This window comes from Amphiprion ocellaris, chromosome 4, assembly GCF_022539595.1.
Source record: "Amphiprion ocellaris isolate individual 3 ecotype Okinawa chromosome 4, ASM2253959v1, whole genome shotgun sequence".
In the NCBI taxonomy this organism is placed as follows: domain Eukaryota; kingdom Metazoa; phylum Chordata; class Actinopteri; family Pomacentridae; genus Amphiprion; species Amphiprion ocellaris.
Genome location: NC_072769.1, coordinates 38,256,958 through 38,272,206, shown reverse-complemented (window position 1 = coordinate 38,272,206; position 15,249 = coordinate 38,256,958). Strand labels below are relative to the sequence as shown.

The 15,249-nt window shown below is 39.4% G+C and overlaps 1 protein-coding gene across 1 annotated transcript; it reads right to left on the bottom strand.

Annotated features, from left to right (window-relative positions):
* Positions 1 to 483: 483 nt before the first annotated feature.
* On the bottom strand, positions 484 to 6,127 carry LOC111572758 (beta-1,3-galactosyltransferase 5-like). The gene is made up of 2 exons (XM_023276561.3): positions 5,975 to 6,127; positions 484 to 3,017 (listed from the first exon to the last, which is right to left on the bottom strand). Exon 2 carries the CDS (start codon positions 3,010 to 3,012, stop codon positions 2,002 to 2,004), a length of 1,011 nt encoding a protein of 336 aa, XP_023132329.1. The 5' UTR covers positions 3,013 to 3,017; positions 5,975 to 6,127; the 3' UTR covers positions 484 to 2,001.
* Between the last annotated feature and the right edge of the window lie 9,122 nt (positions 6,128 to 15,249).

Sequence of the window (15,249 nt, the reverse complement as noted above, 5' to 3'; positions counted from 1 at the left end):
CAATTGTGCTAAAGCAAGACACTAAGCTCCAAAATAGACACTGCACTGCATCATTAACTGGATTCACACAAGCCAATATTTATTTACCAGGTCTAAAATGGCACTTATGCGCAGTGGATAGAGACGACAGTGATTTTGCCATAATGCCAACTGCTGAGCTGGAGCTCGGATTTTGCATGATGGCAAAAACAATAAATCATGTGGATCCAGCGTTTGGGTTTTCATCTGTGTGATTTATGCAGAGTGGAGGCAGCAGGAGGTGGTGTAGGGCCTTGATGGAGGAAGAACAGATCATACGGAGCAGCACATGAATGACAAGACAGAGAGGGAAGGAAAAGTGAGGTCACAGTGAGGGCAATGTCTTCGCTATTTCAAAATTATGATTTCAAGTTAAGAAGACAATGGTCCTATTGTTTCACCCATGTTGCACTGACCACTTTCACTTGTACTGATTGGCTGATTCACAGTGATGCAACTAGAGTGCACAGTTGTAAATAAGACAACATTTTATTAAACATTTTCAGATTGTTTTCAACTTTGGGGAACAGGAAAAGTAATAAAAATAATACAACACAAACACGTGTAACTAATATTGCTGACCTAGCATGACAATGACTATTTACATAAACAATGAAATGCCGTTAAAAATGTCTTGGCAAAATGCAAACATTTTCAAATAATGACTGTTTCCTGAAGTGCAGGCTGGAGGCTTTGTACATGTTGTCCAATGTTAGCCTGCCCTCTGCTGGAGTGATGACAAACTACAAGTCTACAGGGACTTCATTACAGTAACACATCACAAGTACAAAGCAGGTTCATTTTTACAAATTAAACACACTTATTTACAATTTTTGCTAATTTTATCATATGGCAACATTATGTCTTGTCTCCCATGTCACCAGAGGAGCAGGATACCAGTGAATGTACCTGTGACTCTTGAAGAGGTTTAATGTATTCAGTCTTACAGCCCTCTGCAGAGAAAACTTTAAAAAATGTAGACTTATTTTAAATGCAGTAACATCCTAAATTAACCATCACCAAAAAAAACCCAATAACAAACTAAGGTCATTTCTAAATCTTAGAACAAAGTCAGTCCTTTAAATAGTGAGTGTTGTGCGGGTTATCTGAGGAAACTTTAAGCTAATCTGCTCTAGGATCTGACATGGTTGTTCACTTTGAAAATAACTCAGTGTTCATTACATACATACATAGGTTTACCTGACGTCCATATAGACGTTCATGAGACAGAGAAAATACACATCAGTAACTAGAAGTTCCCAAAGAATGTGGCTGTTAGCTTGATGCTCTAACAGTTCCTCTTCTCCAAATCACCATCAAAAATCCCAAAGAAACACTCAGCAAAGTTGAGCTGCTTCCTTCAGCACACCCAGAAAAAATACTTTGTGCAAAATTATTGTCCTTTTCTAAAGTTATAAAAACTTTGAGGAAGTCAAAAAACTATGTGGCTGTATCATCAAATCAAAGTAAACTTTTACTGGGAGGCAGTGACCACAGCCGTCTACTCCCACATAGTACAAAAAAAAAAAAAAAAAAAAAAAAGATTAAACTATCCACACACTCTTATCATTGTAAAAATGAAGTGTATATAGGCCTGTTGGAACAATAAATACTTATTCCCCTTTGCTGAAACAAATGCATTTAGTCAAATGAAATATTACAGACCGTGTTTATATTTTTGGTCACTTATAACAGATGAGAAAACATCTCTTTGTCTCGCTAACTTCTTCACACTCTGATGCAAAATGACCAAACGTGATGGTGCTGAGCTGAGATTTATAAAACGAACAGCTTCATACTGACTACAGGCGGGAAGTGCTGACAGTTTGGCCTGTTTATCTGGCTTGACAACTTCTGATCTTTCCAACCAAGTCAGAAGGCGCTGCTATGTTGCCTGCGAACACATAATATGATCCAGTTGACTTCATTTTAAGAGTCACTCGAAGTCAGTTCACACTTTCTACAATCCAAACCAGTATAACTTCAACACCGAACTTTCTGTCTGATCCTCTCCCAGTAACTCGTCATCTGTAGTGTGCTTGTTGTCATCAATGCAATCACTTTGGAAAGACTGCAGTCGCTCAGAGGATGCTCAGGGGTGACAAGAAACATTGCTTTGTCCGGAGGGTCGGTGGGAGGAATGCCCAGGCGTTTCAAACACATGCCCAGGTAGGCGTCTTCAATGTAGATGGGTTTGATCTGATGTGAAACTCCCAAGATCTTCGCAGGAAGGTCCAGAGACATAACGTAGGCCATGCCCAGAGGATATGGAGGGTATTCCGATTCTTCAATCACACTTCTTGGCATGTAGAACTTGATGAACGGATTTCTTAAAACAGGGCTGTGCCACCACACCAAGCCTGTCATGTAGTTTTGTTTAGGTGTACTAAGATCCAGCAGCAATTTAACCAAATTCTCGACATGAAGTACAATATCTGAGTCAATCTTCATGACAAAGGCAGAACTGGCACAGTGCTCAGCCAGCCACTCCAGCATGACCATGGTCTTGATGGTCAGATTGTGGTAGCTGTCCTGAAAGTTGCTCTGAATCAGGTCGTGGTGCAGCTGATTCTCCTGTTTGAGTTTCTCCTGCTGCTGTTCAGCATCACTTCCTCCAGGCAGTCCCACAATAAAAACAGTCTCAACCAGCTCACCCTGGACCAGCGTCTCATTTCCCCACGTCTTCCGGATGATGTCCCGAGTTGCCACGTCATGAGGTGCAATAGGAACCATCAGGATCAGGTAAGGAGTTGTGGTCTTACACGTTGGTGTGTCATCCATAATGAATTTGTAGTTTCGTGGATAGGCCACATGATACGGCCCGGGATCCTCCCACTGTGGTTCTGCTGCTGATGGTAATGCTGAGTGTTTCCTGTAAGCTGGAGCACCCGGACTCCCCAACTGTCTTTCAGTATTGAGGTAGAGGAACAAGACCACCACTGCTACCAGGGCACAGATAACAGTGTGTTTTAGATGCCTCTTCCTGTTGTCCATTAAAACTACACAGAGAAAAAACTCATGTTAGCACAGAGCAGAAGAACTCTCATGGGATTTATAATTATGACTAAAAAATAGCAACTCACAGCTAAACACAAAAACGTGATTTAATTCTTTCAAAGTGTACTAAATTCTTGGCCACATGCTAATGAAAACAAGTCACTTTGAGAGAGGTTTTTTCCATTAGACCCTCCTTTCCGTTTCAGGTTCACACAGACACATTTCAGCTGACACTGACAAAGGAACAAAGCAGAACTGGGTAACAGTATCCACAAGCCAGACTCACTTGGGTTATTAGAATGATAACAACAGATTTTGAAAGCTAACTTCCAGAGCGAGAGGTTTGAAAAACACATTCTCATTTTTAATTTCTCTAGGATTTTCACTTAAATCCCAACGCAGGTTAATTTTAGAAACAAATTCAAACGTGCTACATGTGGACACCTTTTGTGGAAGAATTCACTGTAAACATAGCAAGTTTCATAATTCTGCGTTAAACCTGTCATCTGACAAAGTAGTGAAGACGAATGTTTGATCATAGCTGTTTATGCAATGAAGCAAACTTAACTTGCACTTACAAAGCTTAAAGGAACAAGAGTGGACCAGTTAGTGGAAACTTATTTAAGATTAGAGTCTATAAAGTTGCGGAAATGTTTTTCTTTAGACAAAACACAAGTGAACATGCACTCACCAGCCACTGTATTTAGAAAGCAAATGCAATCCAAAATGTTGCTAAAAAGGTAAAAACATTTCTTTTGTGTTTTTTATTGAGGTCACAGAGGGCGGAGGTATATTGGATTTAATTTAAAAGCATTCCCAATATTTTGCCCAAGCCATTACCATTCATAGAGAAAGCAAAACACTAGCAGCCTGATCTGATGACGTCACAGTTGATGATAAAGTCATTTTACACAGCTCAGGTCAGCTGTTTGAGTTGGACTGGGGGCATGTCGGCCTCAGTGGGGGACGGAGAATTAAACGAACAACGGGATTTTATACTACTGGAAACTAATAGCAACCTAGAGATTGTTGCTCATAAAATAGTCTATTGTATGATCAGGAGAAAAAAAAACAATGGGGAAAAATGAACACCGGAAAGCAACAACACTCAACAAGATATTAATAATCAAGTATGTTTGGAAAGTTTTTATCTGCACCCAGAACTGGAAGTGCATCTCAATGCACATACTGTACCAAGAGCTGATTTTTCACCCAGTGCGGTCTCTGATGAAAAATTAGCAAATACTCTTCCAAAATTCCCTGTCTTGGAGTGTTCGGAAATCTTTAAAAGTGTAGGACCAACTCTAAAACATAATCACCTGTTCTATGGCCAGACTCCACTACATTTAACTGGAATCTATTGAAAGCATTTTTAATTACCCTATTATTATGAATGCTGTTTTGGGTCTCAGAGATCCCAGCTGTAACAGTTGGTTAAGCACTGTGGATTTTCATGTGCTCAGTATTTGTGACTGATGTCTACAGCACATTTCAGTAGTTTCCTAATCAAACATAAGATAATCCGGGTTTCTTTCTGTGGGTGTTAAACAATGGTTTACTGTACAAACTGATTTGTCTGTGGTGTAACTGACACCAAGCAATGATAACATGTTGGAAAAGATGCTGCAGCTTTCTTTGTCTGTGACATTGAATGATTTTTTTTGCCACAAATTTGCTCCCTAAGTTTGAGGAGCTTGATAACTTGTCCACGTATTTCAGTATTCCACATCTTCCTCATATTATTTGGTTTTAATAAAGTCAGGAGAAAAGGGAAAGCTCAACTCAAACTGGCTGCATTTTAATGTATTTTTTTAAATTCATAAATAGCTTGAAATAAACCAGAAAAATAAACAAACCAACTATCATCACAGCACTTCTGTACAGCAAACATTTTCAGCACTTAGGAGGTTTCTATTTAACAACTAAAATGACATTTTGAATTTTAAAAAAAAAAAAATGTCAAAATGACAGCGGTACCAGTCACATTTATAATCTGAGGTAGTTGACTGCAATCGAAGTCTGACAAGTGAGAATAAATATTTTAATTTATACGGGAATTTTGACTGGCATATTGGCTTATTTGCTTGGCAATACATGATTTGCATATTAGACACACCGACTTCAATTTAAAACATCTGGTATTACATTTGGACTAGTGTGAACAATCCATTGGACTGTGTGACAGATACATTTACAATGCTCAAATTAAAGCTATTATTAAGTAAGGATGTTTGCAAAATGATCTTTCTGGACATCACTAACTGAAGATGTTATTGGCTGGAATGGAACTGGGATATTAACTTGTAAAAACAACAGCTGGGATATCTTGACTGCCAATTCCTGCAAGTGGTTTAGTCGGATTCTTCACATATACCACATGATCTTTAGACACCTTTATTTAACTTTTGACAGGTTAAATTGAAGATATCTTAGGGATTAATTCTGGTTAATCAAACATCTAGTTTATCTATAGCTCAAGTTCAACTAGCAATGCCTTAGCAGTAACCAAAAAGATAATTAAGAGGTCATTTAAACTTTATACAGCACTTCCTATGTTACTCTAAATGTAGCCTACCTGCGTTTATTGTGTCACCTGTTGTCCAGCAGTGAGTTAAATTTGCAAATGCCTCACACGAGTTAGCTCCCAGTAGATCAACTAACTGAGGATACAGATGAAGTATTGACTCAGGGCGTTTTAATCCAACATGTCGAAGGGCTGCGTGGTTAGCCAGCAGAGCTAGCAGCACATAGAGGGGGAGAGCTCTCTAGTCTAGTCTAGTCTGTGGAAGTTATTCAGATGTGTGTGTTCGCCCTGACAAACCCTCACTTAACCCCGTGTTGTATTAAAGTTCAGACTTAACAGTTGCCCCGGTGTCAGCTTGATAAAGGCTGCGGTAGAAGCAGGCAGTGACCTGGCAGTCTGAGCCGGACTCGGAGCCACATTCACACCTTTACCTACCTGCCTCTGGCTCGCGCTGTTATTTAAAGTCGCTTCCTCTTTCCGCTGTCCTCCCTGCTCTTCATCGGTGATCACCTTAACACTCCTGTGATCCCAAACCGAACCTGCGGGCAAAACGACAGCTGCCACTGAAAGGCTCACCTGAGACGGAGCACCGCCCCCACAATGCACCGCCCTCACTTCCTCCTCACCTGCCTGCACGCACCAGGGAGGAGGGGACCAGCCACGAAACGTTCACATTTTGCAACCAGCCAGGTTAAAAAAAATTCCATACATTGTAGTGTAATGGTGTTGGAATAAGGTTTGATAAAATTAGGGATAAAAGGACATTTGAATAAATAATTAATAAATAATAAATAGCCTACCATAAATAGTTCAATAAACGGTTGTTAAAATCTATACATTTCATTGTGATTAAAATGGTTAAAATGTTTAATTGCAAGTATTTTATTGATGGTTAAAATGTTTAATTGTGAATATCTTATTTCATGGTTAAAATGTTTAATTGCAAGTATTTTATTGATGGTTAAAATGTTTAATTGTGAATATTTTATTTTATGGTTAAAATGTTTAATTGTGAATATTTTATTTTATGGTTAAAATGTTTAATTGTGAATATTTTATTGATGGTTAAAATGTTTAATTGTGAATATTTTATTTTATGGTTAAAATGTTTAATTGCAAATATTTTATTGATGGTTAAAATGTTTAATTGTGATATTTTATTTTATGGTTAAAATGTTTAATTGTGAATATTTTATTTTATGGTTAAAATGTTTAATTGTGAATATTTTATTGATGGTTAAAATGTTTAATTGTGAATATTTTATTTTATGGTTAAAATTTTTAATTGTGAATATCTTATTTCATGGTTAAAATGTTTAATTGTGAATATTTTATTTTATGGTTAAAATGTTTAATTGTGAATATTTTATTTTATGGTTAAAATGTTTAATTGTGAATATCTTATTTCATGGTTAAAATGTTTAATTGCGAATATTTTATTTCATGGTTAAAATATTTAATTGTGAATATTTTATTTCATGGTTAAAATGTTTAATTGTGAATATTTTATTTTATGGTTAAAATGTTTAATTGCGAATATTTTATTTCATGGTTAAAATATTTAATTGTAATCCTGTTTGTTCTTTGACCTGTGACCTTTGACTTGTGAACAGGAAGTGACGTACATGCAAAGAAAAAAAAAGACCGCAGACTGCATGGAGAGACCATAGACCATCCCTATCCAATTAGCGGCCGGCGGGCCACATGCGGCCCGAAAGCAACACTCGAGTGGCCCTAAAGCAACTGCCGAGTGATTGGGACTTGGGTCCGAGAAAAACAGAAAAACATCTTTCAGTAACACTGACAAATTCTTACAAAAATTCCAACATTATTGCAAACATTGAATGCAACATTTACCGTAACCTAGCAACTAACCCACAATGCATTGTGTTGAGGAGACGCGTTTGAAAAGTTAACATTAGCAGTTCTATAGAGGTGAAAATAGCATCATGTCTTTTTCTATCCTGAAACGACAAATCGGCGAGGAAAACTGTCGGTTTAATCCTGCGTGGACTGACAAGTATTTATTTATTTACCACCAAGTCCGAACGCCAAACCAATGCGTTTACTCTGCAACGAGTGCGTTTCAGCGCTGAAAGATTATAATGTCCGAAGACACCACATTGAAAAAACATGCCGCATTTCGGACAAACTTTCCCGAGGGATGTCATGAGAGAGCGTCTATAATTCAAAGTTTGACTGCATCTTACAACCGGAGCTGTACTACAATGAAGCGGACCTGCACAGCTCAGGAAAGGGCCACGAAAAAGAGGCCGTTCACAGACTCAGAAACTGAAGGACTGCATGTTGACTGTCGTGGATGAAGTTTTAACGGACGATAAAGTTTAGACGAGTGTGACATCTGGTATCAAACAGGTCTGACACGTCAAACATTCTCGCCACAGATGTCTTCGAGACATGGTAAGTGCAACAAAGCAGCGTGCTGTAGCAGACACTAAAGGTAGTTTTATGTATTTATGTGACTATTTTCTGGTCACTTATTAGAAGTTTAATATTTAAGAAAGACATTTTGTTTTGACAGTTATTTCACTTAGTTGCACTTTATTATGCACTTTGATGTCAGCTTTATTTCGTTTCAAAGGGATAGTAACTATCACTGTGCCTACTGTTTATTTTTTTTGATTATATGCACTGAACATGTGACTGTCTCAGATGAGACCAAATATGGACAGGGACAAACTCTGTTTTTTATTATTTCAAAAGAAGAATAATGTCTCAAGTTCTGAAAAGTTACTGTTAAACAAGTTACTTTTTAATGCACTTTGAGATGTGACCAAAACAAAAGATGGTGTTTCTAATCTACACTTAGTTTTTATGTTCATATGCACCTTAACCTGTGCTTATATTTACCTATCAAAATGTGTTGAAGTTGTGTTTGAAATGTAAAATTTAAAGAAGCAGTATTTCAGCACAGGTTTAGTTTAAGTACTGCTCTTCTATTGTGTTTATGTCCTTTTGGATGTGGCAATACGTTTATAAACATCCAGTGTGTTTGTTATCTGATCTGTTTGTGTTTATTTTAAATGGTTAACTTTGCTCACTGTCTGCTAAAAACATCCGGCCCAGCTCATGTTCTTAGTCTGAAAATCCGGCCCGAGTCAATTTTTAATTGAATAGCCCTGCCATAGACTGTATATAGGCTTTATATACAGTCTATGGGAGAGACAGAAGGTTTCCGACAGCAAGCGCTACTGCTTGAGCTTTATGCTCATATTGCTAAGTCTGTTTGCATGTTTCTGTACTACACATTGTCGGTGAGATAGTCTGTGAAAGGACATGTAATGAGACCGCTGTGTAAGCGACAGATAGTTTCTACTCGAAGTTAAGTTCTGTTACTTATCCTTTCATTAATTAGCTAAGTGAGTGGCTAAGCTAAGTAGCTTTACAACCGGACTGTGGCTTCAGTGAGCTAACGCAGCTAGCCACGGAGCCTATCCTGGATTGTTTCCGACCTGGAGACGGCGAGAAGGACACCAGATAGCGCTCTGAGTGACCGGAAAAGCTCAGAGTTCCTCTGGCAACGTGGGAAAATAAGAGGACAGCTCCTGGGGTTTGCCGTGTGTCGTCGATCCATGTGCTTAGGGACTGAGGCTAAAGGACTGGTAGCAGTCACTGGACATTGACAGATCGCTGGACAAAGGTATCGCTCTTATTGTTTTGTTTTGCGCATTATTGAGTGAAGGACTGTCGAGTTTGCTTTGTGGAATCCCGGGCAACGAATCAGGCCTGCACCTTGGGGTTTTGTTGTTAAATTGCCGGCTTAGAGACTAATTAATGGTGTGCACACCATAGGTAAAGGGACATTTCAAAGAAAGCAAAGACTGTTAACCTGATTCTTTCCGTTTATTATTGGCATTATTATTATTATTATTGTGATGAAGTTGGGTTACTGAGAAACTTTGACTGGTGACTGTGTTTGTTGTTTATGCACATTTCCCACACATTTGGGGTTTAATTTAAGTGGGATTGTTTAGTTTGACTATTTCTGGTGCAGTTATTTATTTAGATGGTCAATAAACTTCTTTATTCTTTATAGTGTACTGAATAATTTAGCTCAGGAATTAAAGTGTTGAAATTGCTATATAGATCCAAGAACTAAAGAGAGTCAAGAAAGACTTTTCATATGAGAGTATAACTGTCAAAGAACTCGGGGCCCTTTCCCATATAAAATAGCAATAGATGGGCTACATGTGCATGCATATACATATAGGCATGCTCAAAGTTTGCTCCTCTATAGCTTGGGAGACAGAACTGTAACTCTCATTTCAGCCTGGTTTTAGTTTAGATTTAGTCTGATATGATTCTCATGTTTTCCTCCAAAAATTCACTAAGAGATATAAATGAGAAAGGAAAACACTTAGCAGCAGGAGTCATAGTTGAGATTTAAAGGAGATAATTCCCACTAATGGCTCAAATTCTCAATTGAGCTATATGTGAGCTGAAAATGAGCTTCATTTTATACAAATTTAATACAACCACTGTACACACACAACAGCTGACTCTCAGCCAATCAGAGGTGAGCTAACTAAACATGGCATGTTCACTGACATGAGGTAAATCTAGAAAAAACAATAAACATTGAAACCTCAACATCAACAACACTATCACTCCGTTACAATATTCTGTTTTCTTCTTGTAAAATGATTCATACATACATGAAAATCATTGATATTCATAACTTTTCCAAAGAACTGATCATAATATGATGCACGTAATGGCTTTGTTTACATTTTCGCCAGAGTTCCGACTTATGGCGAAAGTCAACTTACATCACACTGTAGGAACAGAACTCAAACATAAGTCGAGGACCACCTGTATTTTGACGTGAAGAATACAAAAGCGCGTCATAATAGAATACCAGGTGCTTGAGTATAATATCGATATATTGATATAGTATTGGCAAATTTAGATCACGTTGTCACTATACTGGGTTATTCAAATTCACTAGCATCAAAATTTTAACAGAAGAGACAGAAGTCCAGCAGCGTTCATTAAAAATATTGAATTTAAAATGCAGCAATTTAGCAACATCCACATGACTTTCATGTTCAAACCAGCAACAACAGTTTGTCTTGTTTCTTCTCACTGAACCCACAAGGGTGTGATGGGTTAACCAACCACATATAGAGACATGTGCTCCACCAATTCTCTCCTCCTGTCTACATCAGTTAGCCAGTTTTCTCAAGTGTTCCCAAAATTTGGAACACTTGGGAAAACAACTCGCGGCCCAAACATCAGACCGGCCCACCCAGAATTGTCCTCCCGATTAGCCACTCTGGGCCTGGATCACTCCTATCATTTACTTTGTCTGTTGCTAAAGTAGCAGAGTAAATATTTGAATATAATGTATTTTATTTTGGTGAGCAATCTCAAAGCGTGATTATGGTTGTTATTATTTTTGGGCTATTTTTGTGTTTCTTCAGCATTGTAGTTTGTATTGTTTGTATATGGTTCCAGTTTAGCCATTGGTTCAGAGGAGTCATTAATTAGTGGCACACATGTGTGACACTTCTGATGTGGTCAGACAAGTGGTGATGCTCTCTTCTAACTGTTAAGCTAGCGGCCATAAAATACTGTTTAAGCTCGTTAAAGCTTCATGAAAACTCAAGTGAATGATATTAATGACACTTTAGTGAATTTTGATTTTAATTTTAATTGGTAAAACTCACGTTGGTATGATAATTACTGCAGAGTGTCGTCCTCATTCGCATATCGTCACCGTCCTAAAATAATGGCCTAAGTCATTTTTTGACAAAAGTTATTTTTTTTGCCTAAATCATCTCCTCATGATGCTGGCCACCTCTGGTAAAATCACCTACATCCTCAGTTGAACAGATCATGCGATTCTACCCCTGTAGTATGATGGCCTAGGTCAAGGTTCAGTGTAGTAAGGTTCAGTGTAGTGTGGTTCAGTTTTTTGTGTTTCCTGAAAACCTGAAAAAGTTACTTAGGCCATTATTTTAAGAGGGTGTCGATATGTGTTTGGCCTGTTACAGGAGAGAGACTACACTGCCTGTGTGTGTGTGTTACTGGGTTGTGACCTGTGCCCTTCCTTTAGAGGAACATAAACATCCTGATCCTGTGAAATGTGAGCAATCATTTTAAGGTGTGTGTGTGCGTCCGTTTGGTCGATGAAGGCAAAAAAATGAACGGGAAGAATACGTAATTTGTCTGCCGTTAGGTTGATCTGCCGCGCCATCCGCTACTTGGTCATTGTCACTGAGACGCGCCTGCGGAGAGACCTGACCCTCATCTGGATCTCCTCCATCACCATCTCAGTCGTCAGCATGGTGCTGCTGCACACCGGCGAGGCGCAGAGCAGCGGGTCGGTTACCATGGGGCTGCTGTGCGAGCCGAACATGATGGAGCAGCACATGGGCTTCCCCAGAGCCTCTGTCATCTTCTGTAAAGTGATGAGCCGCGGGATGCTGGTGCTGTGCCTGCTGGTTTTGCTCTTTCGCTCCAACTGGATGGACCAGGACCCGAGTAACGCAATAGCAGTTTGTTCTTTCACAGTGTGGATGCTTTAAAGTTTGTGAAGCATTTAGAATTTCTGCATAAATGTGAACCAAAATATCACAAAGATTCGCACAAGTCCTAAAAGTTGATAAAGAGAACCCAATTAAAGAAACAAACATATTATAGTTGGCAGTTTATTAAGTGGGGAAAATGATCCAACATCACAAGGTGTGAAGAAAAAGAAACAGGTCTTTGGTTGCTGTTCATGCATTTCAACAGCCACACAGTAATGAAGTCAACACTGGATGAGAAAAGCATCCTGCATTGATCTATTATCTTTCCTTTCACAGCTGGCTTTCAGCTCCAGTGTGTCTCAGAATGAACCTGGAGCAAAAGACTAACATCAAGCTTTGCTAGCTTTCGAAAAACTCAATCAGAAAGTGTTGCTGTAGTGAATGATGTGTTCAGGGAGCAAACAATGATCTCTGAGTGGCACAAGAGCTTGAGAATGGAGAAAGGACACCCCAAAACCGCCAAGAACCGATGCCAAGATCCAGAAGGTGAAGGAACTGCTGTGGACTGATCACAGACTGACAATCAGAATGATGGCTGGACAACTGGGACTGAACACACTCTGAAAGAAATCCCGTTGTTTTTACGTATGTTTTCAGGTTGTTTTTTTGGTTTATAGGAAACTTAATGTATGAACTGATAACTTACCTGCAACTGCCATGAATAAATGGAACATCAAATACAAACGAGCAGAGATGCTGTTTTAATTTGAAGCGGCATGCGTCAGACTTAAGCCGACCTAACTGCCACAGTGACTACAGGTAAAGTCACTACAGGGTTCTTTTGGAAAGACTGACATACTGGGGGGATTCAGTATATTGGATGTCTCTATCACAACAACACCCTGAAAACATTCAATGAACTAAGAGAGAGCTCTACAATTTGCAGAGGAGAGACTTCTGGAGATTCCTGCAGCTTAGAGACTGTCTATCTAAGAAAGCCTCGACAAGCAACAGGTTGCCTAGCCAGTGCTCTTTATGCTCTAAATTGAAATTGTTGAGGAGTCGTCCACACCTGGCAGGTCAAATTTACAAGCTTCTTATTGATTAATTTAGTGGTGCTGTCTAGAAGCTGTATGGGAAAGGGATTTATAGATAACATACGAGGATGAAGAGTAGAATAACTCACTGAAACATTTGCTAAAGCCAATGAGAGATGCCAGGTCTAAACTGATTCAATTTATAATATTGAATAGATTGTATTGGACACGGGTGAGAATGTGTAGGACAGGAATGGGACGGTCAGACCTCTACTGGCGATGCCATGGAGAGAGAGGTGATCTTGTTCACATATTAGGTTTTACTAGCTTTTGACAATAACTTGTTTATTTTCATCAAACACAGAAATGGCAGGGTGGAAATTAACCTCTCAGGGTGGACAATGACATGACAGGGTGGACAATGACATGAAAGGGTAGACAATGATGACAATGACATGACAGGGTGGACAAAAATGTGTTGACATTCGTAGATTTATTAACCACTGTTTGAATAAAGATGGACATTACCAAACAAAATTAGGAACATTCATAAGCTTTTGGCATCACTGCTAAATATCTTCAAAACATTGCCAAAAACAGAATCGACAGAGCTCACTTGTGTCCAACAGCAGGACGCTAAAGACTGGTCAATCACAAACGAAGCCATGCCCTAAAACACACACTGCTTCTTGTTTTAGTTTTGCTAAAGCTCCTCTGACCCAGTGGTGATGGACTCAGGACCTCTGGGGATGTCCTGTGGCACGGGGATGGTGGCAGTGACTTCTGTGGGTCCTCTGGGTTTCAGGATAGGACCTACCTAGATCAGGCTTATCCTGGAACATCCCACAGCTGAACATCTTAGCTCTGTCGTGTTCCCTGGGACACTCCTGAGCAGTTTTTGCGGTGTGTCGGGGTGCATTGTCCTGCTGAGGGTGGCAACTGGCATCAAGGACTGCTGTTGCCATGGGGGCTGGACGGTTGCTTGACCTGCAACGGTTCGGTGGGTGGTACATGTCAAACATCCACATGAATGTCAGGACTCACTTCACCTGTCAGTAGTCATAATGTTGTGGCTGATCAGTGTAAAGCCTCACCTCTTTACTGTAATAGTGTCTTTGCACCACCAGATGTCATGCTGTGCTCATTTCATTAATCAATGTTCTAGACCCGCTTCCTCCTGGGGAGAGCAGCTCCTTGCTTGTGTTGTATCTACTCTCTGAGGTATGTCGCTTTGGATCAAAGCGTAGAATTGTAGCAGTGGGGGGCCTGGAGCCTGTCCCAGCCGGTCCATCACAGGGCCACTGACTGTCAACAAGATGTTACTACCCCACATTCAGCTAAAAGTATACAACGTACAGATATTTTTGTAAATGTAATTAAGAATGTGACTGAGTAGAAGCTGAAATGGTCAAGCGACGGCCCATAAATAGGAGATGTAGGTCTCAGATGCAGCAGTCAAGGATCATATCCAATCCATGACTGAATTTGCTGCATGTCCTAACATGAATATTCTTCCTACCTTTCCTATCTCTCTTCAACTTACTAAATAAAGAAAAGTTTAACCTATTCGGATTTCATTTTATATTGACATTTGCAATTGAAGCATTTCACTGAACTTCAGCCTCCTCGTCTCCTCTCTCCTCCTGACCATTACCCAGAAATCAACGTTGGTGCATCATCACAAAGGACATCTCAGTTTCTAAAAGGCACCTTGAGGAGAGAGGATCAAGGGTCATCGAGGAGGCTGCTGGAGGATCTATGAGGGAGGATGCACAGATGCATCATAGCTTTGTCACTGAAAAGGGATTTTCCACAGCTGTGATATAAATAAGGTGTGACATACAGCTGAACACACAAACCATGCCAGGATCAGGGCTGGTAAGTGTGTGTACATAATGTATATCACTCAATATGTCACTGTATTTGTATAGTTTAGCTACACCCAGAGACTCCATTTTTCTTCTACCTCTTTTGTTTGTGAAGTCATTTATTGCTCAGTTTTTTCCCGCACTGAAATTTGAGGCTATATTTGAACGACAGTATCTCCAGAACTATTAAAGGTGGAAGCCTGATATTTTTTATCACTATTTCTCATCATGTTATTGATTCAAATTAGGTTTCAAACAAGTTTCAGATAAATCAGAAATTGCCGAGCAGAAGGCCCTTGATTTGAGCTGGG